General features: G+C 43.9%; 1 protein-coding gene across 2 annotated transcripts in view; it reads right to left on the minus strand.

Moving 5' to 3' along the window:
- Window positions 1-20,000, minus strand: part of LOC308320451 (3',5'-cyclic-AMP phosphodiesterase 4C-like) — a 121,696-nt gene that overhangs the window by 100,854 nt on the left and 842 nt on the right. Inside the window, exon 2 of one of the 2 annotated variants that reach the window (XM_080770871.1) lies at window positions 7,229-7,269. The exons of the other annotated variant lie outside the window; for it this stretch is intronic. Coding sequence (XP_080626997.1) covers window positions 7,229-7,243 — 15 coding nt within the window. The 5' untranslated portion in view covers window positions 7,244-7,269. The remainder of the gene's footprint in view (window positions 1-7,228; window positions 7,270-20,000) is intronic. 2 annotated transcript variants of the gene reach the window in all.

Here is a 20,000-nt window from a genome sequence, read left to right on the forward strand (position 1 = left end):
TGGCAAAAAGCCCATGGCGAGCGTGTTTTAATGCGAGCATTCTGGTTACCGGCTGAGGTGGTAAAGCAGCCTCCCTTGGATAACGGAATTGGCCAAACCACGATCCGAGTTGGCTTTGTCCGCGGCGTAACCGTCTTTAAATAAATGAAATGCCTAAGTGCCGATGGAAGAATGCATTGGGTTTTGATTTCCTGGGCCACTCGTTTTTCTGAAAGGGGGAGGGACTGCGGCGCTCTATAGGGTGGATGTAAAGGGTGTGATAAAGGCCTTATAATAGATTCCCCGCCCCCTGGCAGACAATGACCGTCAACATGCAGCCTCAGAGGAACACACACACACACACACACACACACACACACACACACACACACACACACACACACACACACACACACACACACACACACACACACACACACACACACACACACACACACACACACACACACACACACACACACACACACACACACACACAGCTGTCTGTATAGCATGTCAGTTGTCACTCAGCACACGTCTGAGTGGAAGCTCTCGCGTTCCATTATTTGAAAGCAGACTTTGAATGAGACACACCGACCCACACACATGCACGGCTCAAATGGGTCCGAGAGGCTAAATGTCATCAGACGGTGGTTCCGTGGCTCAGATGGGTCTGAGAGGCTAAAGGTCATCAGATGGTGGTTCCGTGGCTCAGATTATTACATAATGGACGTGGACGTGAACAGGGTTGAAAGCCTCTGGGTCAGATTGATATGATATTCATATTAACAGTATATTGATATGATATTCATATTAACAGATATGATATTCATATTAACAGTAACTCAGCCTGTGTTTATACGTTAGCTTTATGTGGACAGTCTCTATAGCCGTTTGGAAGACACCCCCCTGCTGGCCGACCATCTGCGCTGCACAACATGGACAAATCAGACACACACACACACACACACACACACACAGCTAGGCTCCATGTGGTTAGAGTTAGACCCATATCCTGTTGATGCTGCTTTGGTTATCACCTTGTATGACTCTCCTCTCCCCTCCCCCTCCCCCTCCCCCTCCCCTCCCCTCCCGCCTCCCCCCTCTCCCCTCCCCTCCCCCGAGAGATTGGATTGATTTTAAATATGATTTAACTAAAAGTTTGCTAAAAAAGTGTAATTGTTTATGGACGCTGCCGTTGTGCAGTTGTGTTGCCATTTGCCAAGCGGTCTGATTCTTTAGCGTTACTTTGCCTCCTCCCTCCTCCGCGCCATGATGCACGCATACATACACGCACGGAGAGTAAACACTACTAAACAGTGGGCATTTAGCCCGCACGGCGCACGCTGCCTACTAGAGCGCACACAGCTCTCACTCACTGACACTGGGCCCCGGTGCTTCAGCATTACTATCACACAGAGGCAGACTCGTCTTCATGGATATAAACTCACAAAACCAGTAAGACGCGCAAACGCGGGAAGCGAACGCAGCTCGTACATATTTAAGTTATGTTTAAGTTAAGTTTTTAACTTAGCCATTAGGGCTGCCGTAATTGTCCAAAAATTGGATTCGGATATTCGTTTTAAAAACCCACGTGGATTCGAACAATTCGAGCCATTCGGATTTCGGATTTCAATTCGAGCCAATCGGATTTTTTTATAATTATATTTACACCAATACAACCTGAGACATAACATTTAAGATCGCATTGCTGGCGCAACTCTCTCTCTCCGCGCATTGGTGTTGCTGAAAACTGAGATGGAACGGAACGCATACATTCTCCCTTCTCCAGTAAAACATTTTTCTTAAATGAGCAATCCTACCACACAGCCTTATCAAAACGAGGCACGGAGGCAGTGTTAATTCTGCTGCATTATTATTATCTGTGGACTGTGGGTCTGCTGCCGAGTGCCGACGTTATGAAACTTTTTAGCTGGCTAGCTCCGCCGCTCCGCTGTTATGCTCAAATTAGTGACCCTAAAGAATTCTGAGGCAACACGGCTGGAGACGAGGCAGCCAATCAGAACTGCGCTGCGCTGTATAGTCTGTGTTTAGGAAATGATTTATTCTTCAATGTATGCCGTTGTCGGCGTGTCGCGTGGCAAATATAACTAATCTACAAGCTCACAAGTCACAACGCTTACCCATGGCACCGAAAACTAATAATAATAATAAATAAAAAAATATTTTTTATTATTATTTTTAATTCGAACCTTAATTTTATATATTCGGTTATTAATTATTATTTTTGATTCGAATCTATATTCGGATATAGAATATTCGTTGGCAGCACTATTAGCCATAACCATATAAGGAGTCCCCAAAGCAGCTATACGTTCAAATATGGAGTGTGTTGCATCAATCACAAACAAATCACTCAGCTCCATATATGGGCACAAAGGTGGGACACACAGACAGACAGACAGACATGATCTGCTAGGTCTCATAGTAAGTGCTCACCGCGTTCGCAACAACACCAGGCAACAGCATAGACTGCAGGACTCCTCCACCATCTACCACGCTATCGTCTGCTATACGTTAGACTGCAGGACTCCTCCACCATTCACCACGCTATCGTCTGCTATACGTTAGACTGCAGGACTCCTCCACCATTCACCACGCTATCGTCTGCTATACGTTAGACTGCAGGACTCCTCCACCATTCACCACGCTATCGTCTGCTATACGTTAGACTGCAGGACTCCTCCACCATTCACCACGCTATCGTCTGCTATACGTTAGACTGCAGGACTCCTCCACCATTCACCACGCTATCGTCTGCTATACGTTAGACTGCAGGACTCCTCCACCATTCACCACGCTATCGTCTGCTATACGTTAGACTGCAGGACTCCTCCCCCATTCACCACGCTATCGTCTGCTATACGTTAGACTGCAGGACTCCTCCACCATTCACCACGCTATCGTCTGCTATACGTTAGACTGCAGGACTCCTCCACCATTTACCACGCTATCGTCTGCTATACGTTAGACTGCAGGACTCCTCCCCCATTCACCACGCTATCGTCTGCTATACGTTAGACTGCAGGACTCCTCCCCCATTCACCACGCTATCGTCTGCTATACGTTAGACTGCAGGACTCCTCCACCATTCACCACGCTATCGTCTGCTATACGTTAGACTGCAGGACTCCTCCACCATTCACCACACTATCGTCTGCTATACGTTAGACTGCAGGACTCCTCCACCATTCACCACACTATCGTCTGCTATACGTTAGACTGCAGGACTCCTCCACCATTTACCACGCTATCGTCTGCTATACGTTAGTTGACAGAGTGAATTGTTTAAACAGCCGACGCTGGCCACGGCTAATATCGCTAGCCAAACGCTAGCCAAGCACCAGAGCGCGCTCTAACTGTACACCACGCGTCGCTCGCTTAATAATCATTCATTTCTGTATCAATGCGGACATAACGTGGTAAATGTTCATAAGCATGCACACAATTGTACAAAATGCTTTTTACACGTTGTGTTTTGTTATTTTGTTATTTAAAGCTGTGATTATTTTATTTATTTTTTTCCCCTAAAAAAGGATGAAATTTCAACTGAAGTGTATTGTGAGTCATGCCTCCAGCTCGTCTCCTGCCTAACTCAACTTGGAAATGCTGTACCATAGTAGTTATGTCAAGCTGTTTTTCTGGGGGTTTTTTTATTATTATTTTTAATGTTTTTTGTTTCTTTCTTCCGTTTTTTGTTTTCATTGATTCATTTGTTTTACTTGTGTTCGATCATTCTTATTATTTGGTGTAAATTTTTTTTTTTGAATAAAAACAAAGTTAAAAAAAAAAAAAGATTAAATTTCAGGCCTGGTCACGACTACGTATCCTTTCTAATGGGGATGGGGTCCTACATTGAGTTATTATTTTATTATTATTATTAATAATTAATTTATAAGCTGCTTGCTCAGGGACACCTTGACACATAGCGGGCGTTAGGAATAGAACCCTGGTTGTCTCATGCAGCCTCTATACCCATCCAGCTAGACATAGGTTGCCAGGTATGTGAAGACCTCTCTACCCATCCAGCTAGACATAGGTTGCCAGGTATGTGAAGATCTTCAGCATCCAGTGAGAACACTCACGTTATTTGCTCCACTTGTTGCCGTTGCTAGTCACGGCTGCCAGTTCCCACCTGATGTCGTGTGGGAGTCCAGACTGCTCCAGACCGTACTGAATAACTACTAGCTTACATAATGTCTTGAGGCTAGGACTGAGGTCTAAGACATGCAGGTCAAGGTCACCAGGTGTGTTGTCTCCTCCAAAGAGGAAGATACGATCTCCCACCATGAAACAGCACATATCATTCATATTACCTGGTCCTTTCCCCTTGGGCTCAACCTTCTTCCAGGAGAAGGTCTCTGCACTGAATATCCACACATAATTGAGAAGTCTTTCCCTCCATTCACCACAAAATATGAACAGCTCTCCATTGTAGGTAAAGGCTGAATGATCCCAGCGTCCTGCTGGTAGAAGCTGTGGAGAAGGTGTGTCCAGCCAGAGGTTGGTCTCTGTGTCAAACACTCTGATGGTGTTGTAGTACTGACTCGATATGCGGCCTCCAAATACAAACATCTTTGTCCCGATGATGGTAGCAGAGTGACCGTATGAAACAGGAGGTGGAGTTCCTCTGGCGTTAATTAAAGTCCAGACCATCGTGGTGGAGTCCAACTTGTAGATGTCATTAGTGTGTACAGTCCCGGTCCATCCTCCATAAATATACATGAACTTCCCCAACACACAGGCTGAGTGGTTCATCCTCCCCTTTGGAACGGTTCCAGAAACCTGTGGTTTGAACCATCTGTGGGCGTCAACATCAAATGCATAAAGCACATTGCTGGGATGTTGGGTAGAATACTTGTATCCTCCCCAGAGGTAGACAGTATCTTCAATCAACACAGCTGTGTGGCCCAAGCGCCAGGAGGTCACTGGTGTCAACCTTCTCCAGCATAAAGACACAGTGTTGAAGACCTTAACTTCAATGTGATCTTTTTCCCACTGGTCGCCGTGTCCTCCAAAGCAGTAGATCTCGTGTCCGACCACCACAGCAGCATCCTGGTACATCCTATGTTCTCCTTCCAGATGTATCGTCCAGTGAAACATTTTACAGCAGCAGCTCCACCGTCAATGAGTGTTGACAACTAGTTTACAGATGAACTTGTTAGGACGAAGGCAGCTTGGTTTCCTCGTTGCAAGTCACTAACTGATGTTTAGATCAAGGCTTTATGAAGAACAATTGTGCGGTTGTGATGTCATTGCATGATTACGTGATATCGTCACGCAATCTGATTGGCCATTTGGCCAGAACAACCCGTCAGAACTATGACGTCAATCATCCATATTTGGGGCGTATGGACGGAGAGAAAGAACACCCGGAACCGGAACATTCCGGGTGAAACCCCAGAGCTCCTATTTTGAAGAACTTCCGGCACTGATTGTGTTTTTTTTTTAATATATATTTTATCCCAAGATTTTGTAACCCAATTTTCACCGTTGTGTCAATCATCTAACGTGATCCTGGGCTCTACACACCCTCCGCCTGTTGTAGCATACAACATGCTGTGTACTTGTACAAGTGAATATGCAATGTACTTGATATGTATTATGTACTGCCTGGAGAGTAAAGGTCATTACACACTGGCGAATTAGCGACGCGATGCGAATAAGCGCTCTGAAAATGCAAAATATTGCATGTTGCAGTTCGCCTGCGAATCTTTGCAAAATACGACACCAGAGCGAACAGATAAAGAGCGAAAACGGTCGCATTTTCGCACTATCGCCACTGATGTGGAAGCTTGCATGGACTTCAATTGTTTGTTTTTTTAAATGCGAATTATTCGCACGAATATATCGCGTCGCCAATTCGCCAGTGTGTGATGACGTTAACAGACTGACTGTCTAGTTAGCCACTGGAGACAGCTCAGAGACAACGTGCTGCTAGCCGATTGTTGTTGTCATGTCTCAGGGCCACGTCACGAGGACACCAGGATCCAGAGCTATATGTGATTCTGTAATGTGTAATAAACTTTTTTTTTTTTTTTTAATGTGACCCAGTCTCGTGTCATGTTTTAATGGCTTCTCCCGGGCCGGCCCGTCTGTCTGTCTGTCTGTCTGTCCGCCGCCGAACCAAGAAATATTCAACCGGGTCGTCACACACCTACCTCAGCCTACCCACACAAGACCGGGTCTGTCAGAACCAGACGAGGGTCCAGTACTTAGAACAGTATCATAACACCGCCAACCTGGGGAGAGCAACGGACTTGAACTCATGCTTCCTTCATGCCTGAGTGCCCAAGTTGCTCCTTTACACCTGACAGGGGGGAGTTTCCCTGGTTGGACGTAGCGCGTGGAAGGAACACGTTATTCCAACCAGTTCCTTTCCCCTCCATCAGGCGCCCCGGCTGGCCAGGGGGAGGCAGTTTAGTGACCAGGATTACTGCATGTTTTTGTGAGGGTACCTACCCTAGGGGACACGGGGAGAACATGTGAGGGTAAACCTACCCTAGGGGACACAAGGAGAACATGTGAGGGTAAACCTACCCTAGGGGACACGGGGAGAACATGAAAACTCCACACAGAAAGGCCTTTTTCGTCAACCCCGCCTTCGGGTATGGGCATTTATGACGCGGAGGAGGAAACACGCCGCCAGCACCCACAACATCCCGAGCGGGAATCGAACCCAGGACCTTCTAGCTGTGAGGCGACAGCACTATTAACTGTGCCACCGTGCCCCCCCCCCCAGAGCTCCTATTTTGAAGAACTCCCGGCACTGATTGTGTTTTTAAGGCTGCAACAGTGGTGTCCTGATTCTTTTTAGGCCTGTCACTGTGGTCGACGTTCAACGAGATAGTAGAAACGATAGTAGAAACGATAGTAAGTAGAAAGAAAGCAGATCTTTCAAGACGTGGTGTTGGTTGGACGACAAACTGTCTGCTTCAAACCGGACTGGAGTGATTTAAGTGTTGCTGCTGCTTCAACTGTGGCAGTGTGTACGCATAATCAGTGCCAATGTACGTGTGTGTGTGTGTGTGTGTGTGTGTGTGTGTGTGTGTGTGTGTGTGTGTGTGTGTGTGTGTGTGTGTGTGTGTGTGTGTGTGTGTGTGTGTGTGTGTGTGTGTGCGCGCGTGTGTGTGCGTCCATGCGTGCGTGCGTGCGTGTACGTGTGTTCGTACGTGCGTGTGTGTGTGTGTGCGTGCGTGCGTGCGTAAGTGCTTGGCATGGTAATTACCTCGAGAGCAGACATTTGTGCAGAGGAGAGCCGTCTTGTCGCTGTGAAGAGGATCAACAACAGAGTCAGAGTTTAGAGTGACAACAGTATATGTCCAAAACAACACTCAATACTGTACACTATGTCACTACTGTACATGTCACTATGTCACTACTGTACATGTCACCGTGTCAGTTCACACAACGCTTACTGTACATGTCACTATGTCACTACTGTACATGCGCGCCCCCCCCCCCCCCCCCCCCCCCCCCGGCCGACTTCACGTCCCACACACGCGGTCCACACCCCCGCAGGGAGCGCAGGGCCCGGTATCGAGTCGGTCGGTCGGACTCACGGTTCTCCAGAACCAACCAACCACAAACGGCTCTGCTCAGGCTCTGTCTGTCAGTGCCGGCCAACTCCTTTCACCTGCAGGGCAATGTCCAGCCTCTGCCTCTTGAAAATGTGGTGCAAATATTTGAATATATATATTATATAATAATAATAATAATAATAATAATAATACATTTTATTTATATGGCGCCTTTCAGGTCACTCAAGGTCGCCTAACAAAACAGAAAAGAAATACAATACAATAAAGCAAGTTTAAAATACACACTCTTTCGGGGCGAACGTTTTTAACCCATTCTGAACGGGAACCCGTTTTGGTGTCAGCATCATGTCATGCTTTAGCTATTGAAAAATAGCAGATCTACAAGCTCATAGCGTGGCACCGAGTGGCGCGCTACGAGCTTGTAGGTCTGCTATTTATTTATTTTTTAATCGAAGAACGACTGACATTTTTAGAATCTGATCTCAGGTCAGAATGGGTTAATCAGAACCAGTGTGTGTCCGCAGTGGAAACCTCGTGTGAATCTGATCTCAGGTCAGAATGGGTTAACTCAAATCTTTGCTTTCTGGTGGGTCCCTGGAACGACATAATTATGTTCTGATGGGGGTCGATTACATTATGATTCAGCAGCATGTGACCCACATTACACTATGTTCTGACGGGGGTCGTTTACATATGATTCAGCAGCATGTGACCCACATTACACTATGTTCTGACGGGGGTCGTTTACATATGATTCAGCAGCATGTGACCCACATTACACTGTGTTCTGATGGGGGTCGTTTACATATGATTCAGCAGCATGTGACCCACATTACACTATGTTCTGACGGGGGTCGTTTACATATGATTCAGCAGCATGTGACCCACATTACACAGCTGTCTGTAGTATCTCTCTGACGCACGGCTTCACACCCTGTGATAGGAACCATCTGAGCTGATAACGACGTCCTCATTACAATAATTATGACACTCTAGTTATGACTACGCTGATACGGTCCTCTCATAACACCACTATGAGGCCATAAGGTCCTCATGTCATATTGGTAATCATAACAACACAATATTAAAGGACCACTTCACCACTTTTCAACCTATCTTCATATAATAGGTCCTCACTAAAAAGGCGCAATTTATTTTCTACTCGGTCTGTGTCTCATATATGTGGGTTATGTGGGCAGTTCAGAAACCGTCTTCCAGTGACATCATCGATGGGGAATACAAGCTAATAGAAACTGCAGGCTTTCTAGTCCTGAAAAGTTGGCAATGCGAAAATGGAAGCCATCGTTCTCACGATAATGAAAATCTAAACATTTATTAAAAAAACGTGCTTAAAAAATAATCTTCCTAAACATACTGTGAGCTAAAGCATGTCTGTGATTCAGTACCGTGAGCTAAAGCATGTCTGTGATTCAGTACCGTGAGCTAAAGCATGTCTGTGATTCAGTACCGTGAGCTAAAGCATGTCTGTGATTCAGTACCGTGAGCTAAAGCATGTCTGTGATTCAGTACCGTGAGCTAAAGCATGTCTGTGATTCAGTACCGTGAGCTAAAGCATGTCTGTGATTCAGTACCGTGAGCTAAAGCATGTCTGTGATTCAGTACCGTGAGCTAAAGCATGTCTGTGATTCAGTACCGTGAGCTAAAGCATGTCTGTGATTCAGTACTGTGAGCTAAAGCATGTCTGTGATTCAGTACTGTGAGCTAAAGCATGTCTGTGATACAGAATCCGTTAAAAAAAATGAAAGGATTCTTATGTTGACCAAAATCAGGGCTGGCGTACTGCATCGGGGCTGCATTGTAATGAAAACACCTTCCAGACACGAAGGACACACAGAGAACAGATGCTATGCAGACTGGAGGCCAAATACATCCTACTAGAAATGCGCCTCGTCTCTGCGTGCGCGCGAGTGAGTAACTCGAGAACCGTTCGACCCGCCGACTTCACATTCGACACACGCGGTCCACAACCCCACAGGGAGCGCGGTGCCCGGTATCGAGTCGGTCGGACCCACGGTTCTGCCAGAACCAACCAACCACAAGAGGCTCTGCTCGGGCTCTGCCAGTGGGCCTAATCAGCCATTCGTCCCCTCGCCTCCTGTGCAATTCCCACTAGCCTTCTGGCCTCGGCCAATTGATTGCCATGGCAACCCCACACCTGACGATTGATTACTTAACCAGTACACACTTTTCACAGTCATTCTTCGGGCACAGGCAGACAGACACAGGCTGACAAAGACACAGACACAGACAGACGTCTCAATATACAGTTGACAGCCCATACATCCACATAGAAAAGTCCTATCTGATTGACAGCCCATACATCCAATCAGAGAAGTCCTATCTGATTGACAGCCCATACATCCAAACAGAACAGTCCTATCTGATTGACAGCCAGTCCTAACTGATTGCATTAAACAACCTTAAACTCACTTTATGCATGTACAACCCTAGGTTTTTTTAGGATATTTCCATTGGGGGAAAAACCGTCTTATATTCAGACGAATAGGGTACTTAGTTACTGGGGTGATCTCCTCCAGTCAAACAGAGGTGTGGTGATCATCAGGACATCACCGTCTGTCCAAATATTTACTGACCAAACAAACCAAAGGCATTTTAAAACTGCCCTACGCTGCCATCTACTGGACACAAAGGGTACAGTAGGACCACCTCTTCACCACTTTTCAACCCATCTTCATATAATAGATCCTCACTAATAATCATGATCAAAAAGCACCATTTATTCCTACTCAGCCTCGAAACCGTCCACCAGTGACATCATCATCAATGGGGAATCCAAGCTAAGAGAAACTGCAGGCTTTCTATTCCTGAAGAGTTGCAATGTGGAAATGGAAGCCATCGTTCCATTATGAATGAATGAATGAATGAATGAATTAATCAAATCTTGTTTAAAATAAATCTATGGTTTCTGAACCGCCCACAGCCCTCCAATAAGACACAGACTGGTTTCTGAACCGCCCACAGCCCTCCTATGCGACACAGACTGGTTTCTGAACCGCCCACAGCCCTCCTATGAGACACAGACTGGTTTCTGAACTGCCCACAGCCCTCCTATGAGACACAGACTGGTTTCTGAACCGCCCACAGCCCTCCTATGAGACACAGACTGGTTTCTGAACTGCCCACAGCCCTCCTATGAGACACAGACTGGTTTCTGAACTGCCCACAGCCCTCCTATGAGACACAGACTGGTTTCTGAACCGCCCACAATGTTCTGCCCTTTACTATACGTGTGGTGAACGGTCTGTATGACTTGGCAGACAGCTAACAAAGTTCCCAATAAAGCTCCAAAAGGCAGTGACTTGGTTTAGGTTCTTTACTGGTGATAACTTAAATTTGTAAAACTGCAATACAGAAAAAAAATTAAAACACAACGTTGGTGTCATATACTGTACAATCAATAAACCAAACATTAGTTATTTGAATGGATCACAATCAATAAACCAAACATTAGTTATTTGAATGGATCACAATCAATAAACCAAACATTAGTTATTTGAATGGATCACAATCAATAAACCAAACATTAGTTATTTGAATGGATCACAATCAATAAACCAAACATTAGTTATTTGAATGGATCACAATCAACAAACCAAACATTAGTTATTTGAATGGATCACACACGATTACAAAAATAACAAGTTGTACTCACTGTACTAAATGCATTCAACATTTTAGAAAAGATCAAACCAACTTACAAGCATGTTGCTTTAAGAGCCATAAAAGTTTAACAAACAACACACAAACTTACAGACTTATCCTGTCCAAGGCCTGATAGAAAGGGTTAAGTCAACATGCAGTGAGAGAGCTCTTGACAGACAGAGTGCTGGCCTGAACTGAACTGACTCTGACCAAACTAATCACCTCATTAACGACCCAGGTGAGGAGTTACTAATTAGGCTAAGGAGCATTGGTCTCCATTACACATACAAGGCTTAAAGGTAAACTACATGAAGAGTAAACAACACACACAGACTGGTTTCTGAACTCCCCACAGCCCTCCTATGAGACACATACTGGTTTCTGAACCGCCCACAGCCCTCCTATGAGACACAGACTGGTTTCTGAACCGCCCACAGCCATCCTATGAGATACAGACTGGTTTCTGAACTGCCCACAGCCCTCCTATGAGACACAGACTGGTTTCTGAACTGCCCACAGCCCTCCTATGAGACACAGACTGGTTTCTGAACCGCCCACAGTCCTCCTATGAGACACAGACTGGTTTCTGAACCGCCCACAGCCCTCTTATGAGACACAGACTGGTTTCTTAACTGCCCACAGCCCTCCTATGAGACACAGACTGGAATCAGAAACATGGGGTTTAACCCTGTGAGAACCACTGACACAGAAACATAGGGTTTAACCCTGTGAGAACCACTGACACAGAAACATAGGGTTTAACCCTGTGAGAACCACTGACACAGAAACATAGGGTTTAACCCTGTGAGAACCACTGACACAGAAACAGGGTTTAACCCTGTGAGAACCACTGACACAGAAACATAGGGTTTTTCAGAAAACTGTCAGGATTTAAAAGACATTTTTTAGAATCAACCTCAGGTCTAAATAGGTTAAAGACCTTGATTAAGCCTCAGACAAAACCAACTCGGACAAATACTGGAAAGAAAGACAGACAGACAGACAGACAGACAGACAGACAGACAGACAGACAGACAGACAGACAGACAGAAACTCCACTCGGAGAGTGGAGTAAGTTCTGTGTTTTCCTGCTGGGACAAAACGTACATGAATGAAATGATACGCGTGCACGTCGTGACGTGCACGTGACGTTGGGTCAAAGTGTATTGTTACAGTCTCGTAAACACAGCCCTGTAAACACACCCCTGCATGTGTGTGTGTGTGAGTGTGTGTGTGTGTGTGTGTGTGTGTGTGTGTGTGTGTGTGTGTGTGTGTGTGTGTGTGTGCGCGCGCGCACACAGTGGATAAGAAAGCATAAAAAGGAAACAGATTTGACGGAAGGAAGTGGCAGATAAAGAGGGAATGTGCACAAATATTTTTACACAAATATTTTTCCCGCTCGCCACACACACACACACACACACACACACACACACACACACACACACACACACACACACACACACACACACACACACACACACACACACACACACACACACACACACACACACACACACACACACACACACACACACACACACACACACACACACACAGTCACACACACGTTGTCAGGGCAACAGCTTAGGGGTCCCACTTTAATTTCCTGTGCAGCTACACACACCATTATTATTAGTATTCAAACTAAAGTACTCACGTGTTTGTTTGTTTTTTACTTCAGTAAAAGTATCAATACTGAGATGTATAGAAGTATACTCTGTTTACAAGTTAACCCATTTTAGACCTTCTAAAATGTCTTCTAAATTCCTAATAGTTTTTTTATGAGAAAAACCTTATGTTTCTATATCTGTTGTTCTTAAAACCCATTCTGAACGGGAACCCCTTTTGGTGTTAGTATCATGTTATGCTTTAGCTATTGAAAAATAGCAGATCTACAAGCTTGTAGATCTGCTATTTTTGAAAAATCGAAGAACGACTGACATTTTTTTTAATCTGATCTCAGGTCAGAATGGGTTAATCAGACCAGTGTGTGTCCAGTGGAAACCTGGTATATGAATCTGATCTCAGGTCAGAATGTGTTAATCAGACCAGTGTGTGTCCAGTGGAAACCTCGTATGAATCTGATCTCAGGTCAGAATGGGTTTAAACTACTTCATGTCACAGATCTGTGCCACCGACCCCCCCCCCATCTGAAAATATGTTGTTCCAGGATTTGAGTTCGCTCTGAAAACATAATGTATTCAAAGATTTGCGCCACATTATCACGATGTTTTTCAAAAATAGCCGACCTACAAGCTCGTAGCGCGGCACCGAGTGCCGCGCTACGAGCTTGTAGATCTGCTATTTTTGATCTGCTATTTTTCAATAGCTAAAGCATGACATAGTGCTTAAAAACACCAAAAGGGGTTGCTGTGCTGAATGGGTTAATGCCAATGAAGTCCGCTCCCACAACCACCAGAGGGCGCTGACACAAACCATGTGCAACCCAGATTTGGCACAAAAACAAGGGACTAAATTAATCCTATGCCACCAAATGTGGATGGAACGCCCTACCAACAGCCATAAAGACATGCAAAAATCCCTTGACTCCTTCAAAACCGCCCTCAAAGGGCACCTATACGGACGGCTGCAATTCGAACCTGGCACCCGTCAAATCTGAATCCCCCCCACCCCCTTTTTTCCCCTCACTGTATATGTTTTATTTCCCCCTTTTACCTCCTTTATGATGATTTTTTGGCTATATAGAAGTGTCTATTTGTACGTCTCTAAATGTTATGATGAATTGAACAAGGTGGACCCTGTTGTAAACAAGCCTATAGTGCTTTATGGTGTCGTCCACTCACAGTTAAGTCTTTGTATTGAGTCTGTGCTTGAAATGTATTCTGTAATTCTGCAAACTGTGAATAAATACTTCAATCAATCAATCAATGCTCTAGTCTGGACTACACACTGAGTGTGCGTCAGTGTATATTGGCCCCCAGGGAACCGTTGCAAAACAAGGCATTAGTTCCAGAGCAATGGAGGACCAGGGCAGGCATGTGAGAGTACTGTTTTTGCTTCTGTTTGAACTAGACCAGTGGTAACCAACCTTTTCAAGCCCAAGAGCCCATTTTATTCCCAATTGTAAGCCAAGATCTACCACTAAAACGTGTTAGAAAAAACACTTGTTTTTTTTTATATTTCTGACAGGCTCAATGCATGTGCACACATCCACACAAAGACTAAAGCTTAAATTAGAATAAATACTTATAGTAAGTTATATTATCAATGTCAAATAATATTGAGACAAATGTATTAGAAATAAAAATATATTAGGACAAAAATACATTTTTTTTTTTAAATAAAACAAAATGCAAAGGACATGAATTGCTTTTACAGCACAATATTTTGTTTCTCATTTCAATGAATATTCACATTGGCAGATGTTCAAATGACATAGGCATAACATGACCATATATATTTGCACAGATATGGTTACATACTCTCAGGGTCAGCCCAACTTTAATGAGACTGCTGTGACTGCACTTTATCTGCAAGCGTTTTGAAATCTGGTTCATATTTAGTGATTGCCAGTCTGAAGGTGTCATTAAGATGTGAGTCAGTCATACGAGTTCATGATAGCGTCCCCGACACGTTGAATACTAAACTTATTTGTAAAGTTCGAACGCCAACTTTTAACCAAACGTGGGAGAAACACTGTTTGCCAAAACCCTAATTTGCCAAAACCCTAATTTGCCAAAACCCTAATTTGCCAAAACCCTAATTTGCCAAAACCTTAATTTGCCAAAACCCTAATTTGCCAAAACCCTAATTTGCCAAAACCCTAATTTGCCAAAACCCTAATTTGCCAAAACCCTAATTTGCCAAAATAATTTGCCAAAACCCTAATTTGCCAAAACAATTTGCCAAAACAATTTGCCAAAACAATTTGCCAAAACCCTAATTTGCCAAAACCCTAATTTGCCAAAATAATTTGCCAAAAATTTTTGCCAAAAATTTTTGCCAAAACCCTAATTTGCCAAAACCCTAATTTGCCAAAATAATTTGCCAAAATAATTTGCCAAAATAATTTGCCAAAATAATTTGCCAAAATAATTTGCCAATTGACTGCATCGAATATCCCATGATAGAACAGCAGGATAAAAACGGATAGTCTGTCTATCATCCATGCATCCATGAGCTAAGCGTGAAGCCCTGTCTAGGACCCACTTCCTTCAAAACTGTGGCTTTCTTGTTCCAATAGTTAGAATCTTCAACTCTCACTGTGTCATGTTTTGACAGCGGCACTAAACATTTTGACACTTTGTCATAGTGATATTTATCCAGCCAGGTCGGTGATTACTTATCATTCATGCTGTGCAACACATGCTTTTGTAAGCGACGCTAAGGATTGTTTTGATCGATAATAATCCGTCATGTGCGTGCGCGAGTGCACTCTTTATTTGTGCGTGCAGCCGTGCACAGTGTTTCTCCCACGTTTGGTTAAAAGTTGGCGTTCGAACTTTACAAATAAGTTTAGTATTCAACGTGTCGGGGACGCCATCATGCTGCGTTCACTCTGACGCTGTGCTGCCTGCGGCTGCGAGGGAACAACAGACACACAGGACATGAGCACAGAGTGCTAAAAGGGGGCGGGCCGAGGGCGGTGCGGTGGAAGCAAGGGGAACAGATCTTCAAGCTAAAATGCATCGAGCCTCTACACGTTGTTAGATTGTAGATCTGCTCTTTTTTGCGAACGACATTCTGCTGTGTATTGGCAGTGATGGCTGGCTGCCCGTCAGTCTGACACTTCGGGATCGACTTGAAAGGTTCCCGCGAGGTAGCTCGCGAACCCCTGGTTGGTTACCCCTGTACTAGACTTATACTAGACAACCTTGGGCATGGGAACCCCTTTTGGTGTTTTAAGCATTATGTAATATACTTTAGCTGTTGAAAAACAGCAGATCTACAAGCTCGTAGCGCGGCACCGAGTGCCGCGGTACGAGCTTGTAGATCTGCTATTTTAGAAAAATCGTGAAAATGCTGCAAAAATGTTTGACTATAATATTCTTTCAGAGCGAAAGTTTTTAGCTCAAATCTTTGCTTCTGGGGGGAGGGGGGGGGGTCCCTGGAACAACATATTTTCAGATGGGGGTCGGCAGCCAAATACATATCATGATCGGGGGTCCTTGACATGAAATATTGAGCGCCACGGATACAGAAACATGTCAGGAAAACCGTCAGGATTTAGAAGATTGTTTTATTTATTTTTTACGTCAGGCCTAAATGTGCTATATATAGACTATAAGGTAACAAGAAGACTCGCCCCCGTTTCTGTTTTCCTCCCAGAATTTTCCCCCAGTGAGGGGTTGGTGGGAGAGGCTGGACAGCAGACAGACGGCTTGATTTTGAATTTCTCTAACTATAAACTTTCATGACAGCAGAACAGCCTAAGTACAAATATAATTTATGAAAAGCTACTATACAGTGAAGTCTGTTCACAGAAGTTGTTGTAGGATAATGTGGGGATTATCTGACGAGGTACCATTTGAGTGGGCAAAACCTTATACTAAAATAATACTAAATTGTTTATAGGGTCAATATAAGTAATATAATATAGCCTTTCCACAGGAGTATCTTTTTATATTTTTCCAAAAAGAATACAAACAGCCAATATCATATTACAAAGTTATCTCCCCCTCACTGGGGAAAATTCCGGGAGGAAAAACGGACACGCACCGGGGCGAGTCTTCCAGTATTCGACTATAAGTACATTATTTTTAGCATTTGGCTCCTTTATTCCCCGAAATGTATATTTAGCGTTTATAGGACTTCCCCTACATTCAGTTTCACATCTCGGTTCAACTTGTTTACGTCTCAAAACTGACACTAATGGAATTTACACTGATGTATGTGTGTTGTACACTGTGCCCTGCTTTCCTCTGTCGTTTAACCCATTCTGACCTGAGATCAGATTCATACGAGGTTTCCACCGGACACACACACACACACTGGTCTGATTAACCCATTCTGACCTGAGATCAGATTCAACAAAATAATGTCTTCTATAAATCCCGAGAGGATTTCTATGCCAGTGGTTCTCAGACTATTTCATGTTTCTCTGCACTGCCACTGAAACAACACGACAGCAGACAGACAGACAGACAGACAGTCTCTCAAATGTTTTCATATCAAGGAAAACACCCACATTAATGTGTGTATTTTTCCACTGTCCACACCTCCCATTTGAAAAGCTTGCGTTCCATGATGCAGATTCATCCCTACAGTGTGAGACCATTTCCCATTCATTGTTTCTCCCCATAGACGTTTCAGAAAGTATTTACTGCGACCGGAGGAGGTGGCAGTTAACTATGATGAAACCTTAACAGTTAGCACTACGTTATGCTTTAGCTATTGAAAAATAGCAGATCTACAAGCTCATAGCGCGCCATGTAGCTAGGTGTAATGTTAGAGACCACAGAAGACATGTAAATATGAAATAAATGCTTAAACATGTAGCTACTGTAGGTGTAATGTTAGAGTCCACAGAAGACATGTAAATATGAAATAAATACTTAAACATGTAGCTAGGTATAATGTTAGAGTCCACAGAAGACATGTATATGAAATAAATGCTTAAACATGTGTATAGGTGTAATGTTAGAGACCACAGAAGACATGTAAATATGAAATGAATGCTTAAACATGTAGCTATAGGTGTAATGTTAGAGACCACAGAAGACATGTAAATATGAAATAAATGCTTAAACATGTAGCTATAGGTGTAATGTTAGAGACCACAGAAGACATGTAAATATGAAATAAATGCTTAAACATGTAGCTAGGTGTAATGTCAGACCAGAACTAGAGTTCTCAACAGGCCCTACAGTACCTGGGCCCTCATCACACCCTGTAGTAGAGTAGTACAGTACCAGCCCTCATCACACCCTGTAGTAAACTCAAGACATGCTCCATATAAGGCCATATACTGTCCCCCGCTGCCTCCCTTAAGGCCAAGCTACACCAGGCAGTTTTGCGCGCGTGCGTACACGTTTACTGTATACGCGTTTACTGCGCGTGTTTACTGCACGTGTACAGTGCGTTTGGATAGGACCAATATATGTATCAATGATACCAACTACACCAGACGCACGGATACCGCGGGCCATCCTACGCGTGCTCTAAAAATAGGATCGGTTCTATTTTTTTTTTACGTGCGTATAATGCCCCCATGCGCGCGTATCTATATATAATAATATCCTCCCGGAAGGTCCCGTTCCGCACAAACCTGCCGCGCGTCTGACAGATCGATGTATATAGCCAGGGCATTTGGCTTATACGGTCGCACGGTCCGCGCGTTTAGAGTAAAGCCTGGTGTACAGTGTAGCTTGGCCGTTAGATCTCCATATATGGAGCTGACGCGTTCTGACATTCCATATGTTGGTCTGCCCTCATCACAGCATGTACACTCAAGACACGCTCCGTATAAACGTGGGACGAAGCCGACTCGGGTCATGGTGACATCCATGACAATAAACACAACTCTTTGACTGAATTGACAATTTCGTCAACAAATACAAACTAGACTAAAATGTTAGGAAGGGACTAGTGGACAAGAGATCCAGTCTGAGTCATTTTACACTTGCGGTTGCATGCTGAAAATAGCAGATCTACAAGCTCACAACGCGTCGCGCTGTGACAAGCTGTGAGCTTGTAGATCGGCTAGATCTTCAGCAAGTGTATAAACAGTCATTATGACGGCATCAAGGCCCGAGCAGCTCTGAAACATGACCCTTTAGAAACACTATCCTAGCTGGAAGCTGTCAACAGCACGTCAAAGTCATAATAAAGTAATATAACATAAAGTAACTATAACAAAGCTGTCAACAACAGCATGTCAAAGTCAAGTCAACACCCTGTAGCGAGTAAGCAATGAAATGAGTGGTACTTTTCCTTCAATAATGAATAAGTGCATAAATTCTTGTCAAACTGAAAAGCCAAGTGGAAATAAACTGCAAACAAACAATGGAATGAAATAAGTCCACATGCACTGAATCAATCACGCACGGCCACTAACTTACTGTAGGCTAAGAAAGTTGGTCGGCTGCTTATAGTTTGTTTAAATGTGTGTTTTAATTAAACTATTGATTTATTTAAGCACCATACACCCCCTGGTGGTGGCGGTGCGTGGTGGTCCACGTTCGAAGCATGTCATGTCATCATTATAGTCACAGAAAGACAATGGTCCAATTTGTCTAAAATGGTTGCAAAAAGAATAGGTAGAACAATGCTCTAAACTACTGAAACAACCCTATAAGCTATCAACAACACACAGGCAGCTGCACAGTACTGCAGCAGTCGTGTCAAACTGACAAGTCAAGAGAGACAACCGCGTGAGCAAACGATAACATATCATAAGTGACACTTTCTTTCAATAAGAAGTGAATAAAGTCACGTCAGACTGAAGAGGCAAACTGTGACACAATCAAACAACTAACAAACAACGAAATAAGTGACACTTTCTTTCAATAAGAAGTGAATAAAGTCACGTCAGACTGAAGAGGCAAACTGTGACCCAATAAAACAAACAACTGTAACAAACAATGAAATAAGTGACACTTTCTTTCAATAAGAAGTGAATAAAGTCACGTCAGACTGAAGAGGCACACTGTGACCCAATCAAACAAACAACTGTAACAAACAATGAAATAAGTGACACTTTCTTTCAATAAGAGGTGAATAAATTCACGTCAAACTGAAGAGGCAAGTGAAACCAAACAACTGTAGCAAACAATGAAATAAGTGACACTTTCTTTCAATAAGAAGTGAATG

Source organism: Protomyctophum bolini, assembly GCF_963924005.1.
Source record: "Protomyctophum bolini genome assembly, chromosome: 8".
NCBI lineage: Eukaryota > Metazoa > Chordata > Actinopteri > Myctophiformes > Myctophidae > Protomyctophum > Protomyctophum bolini.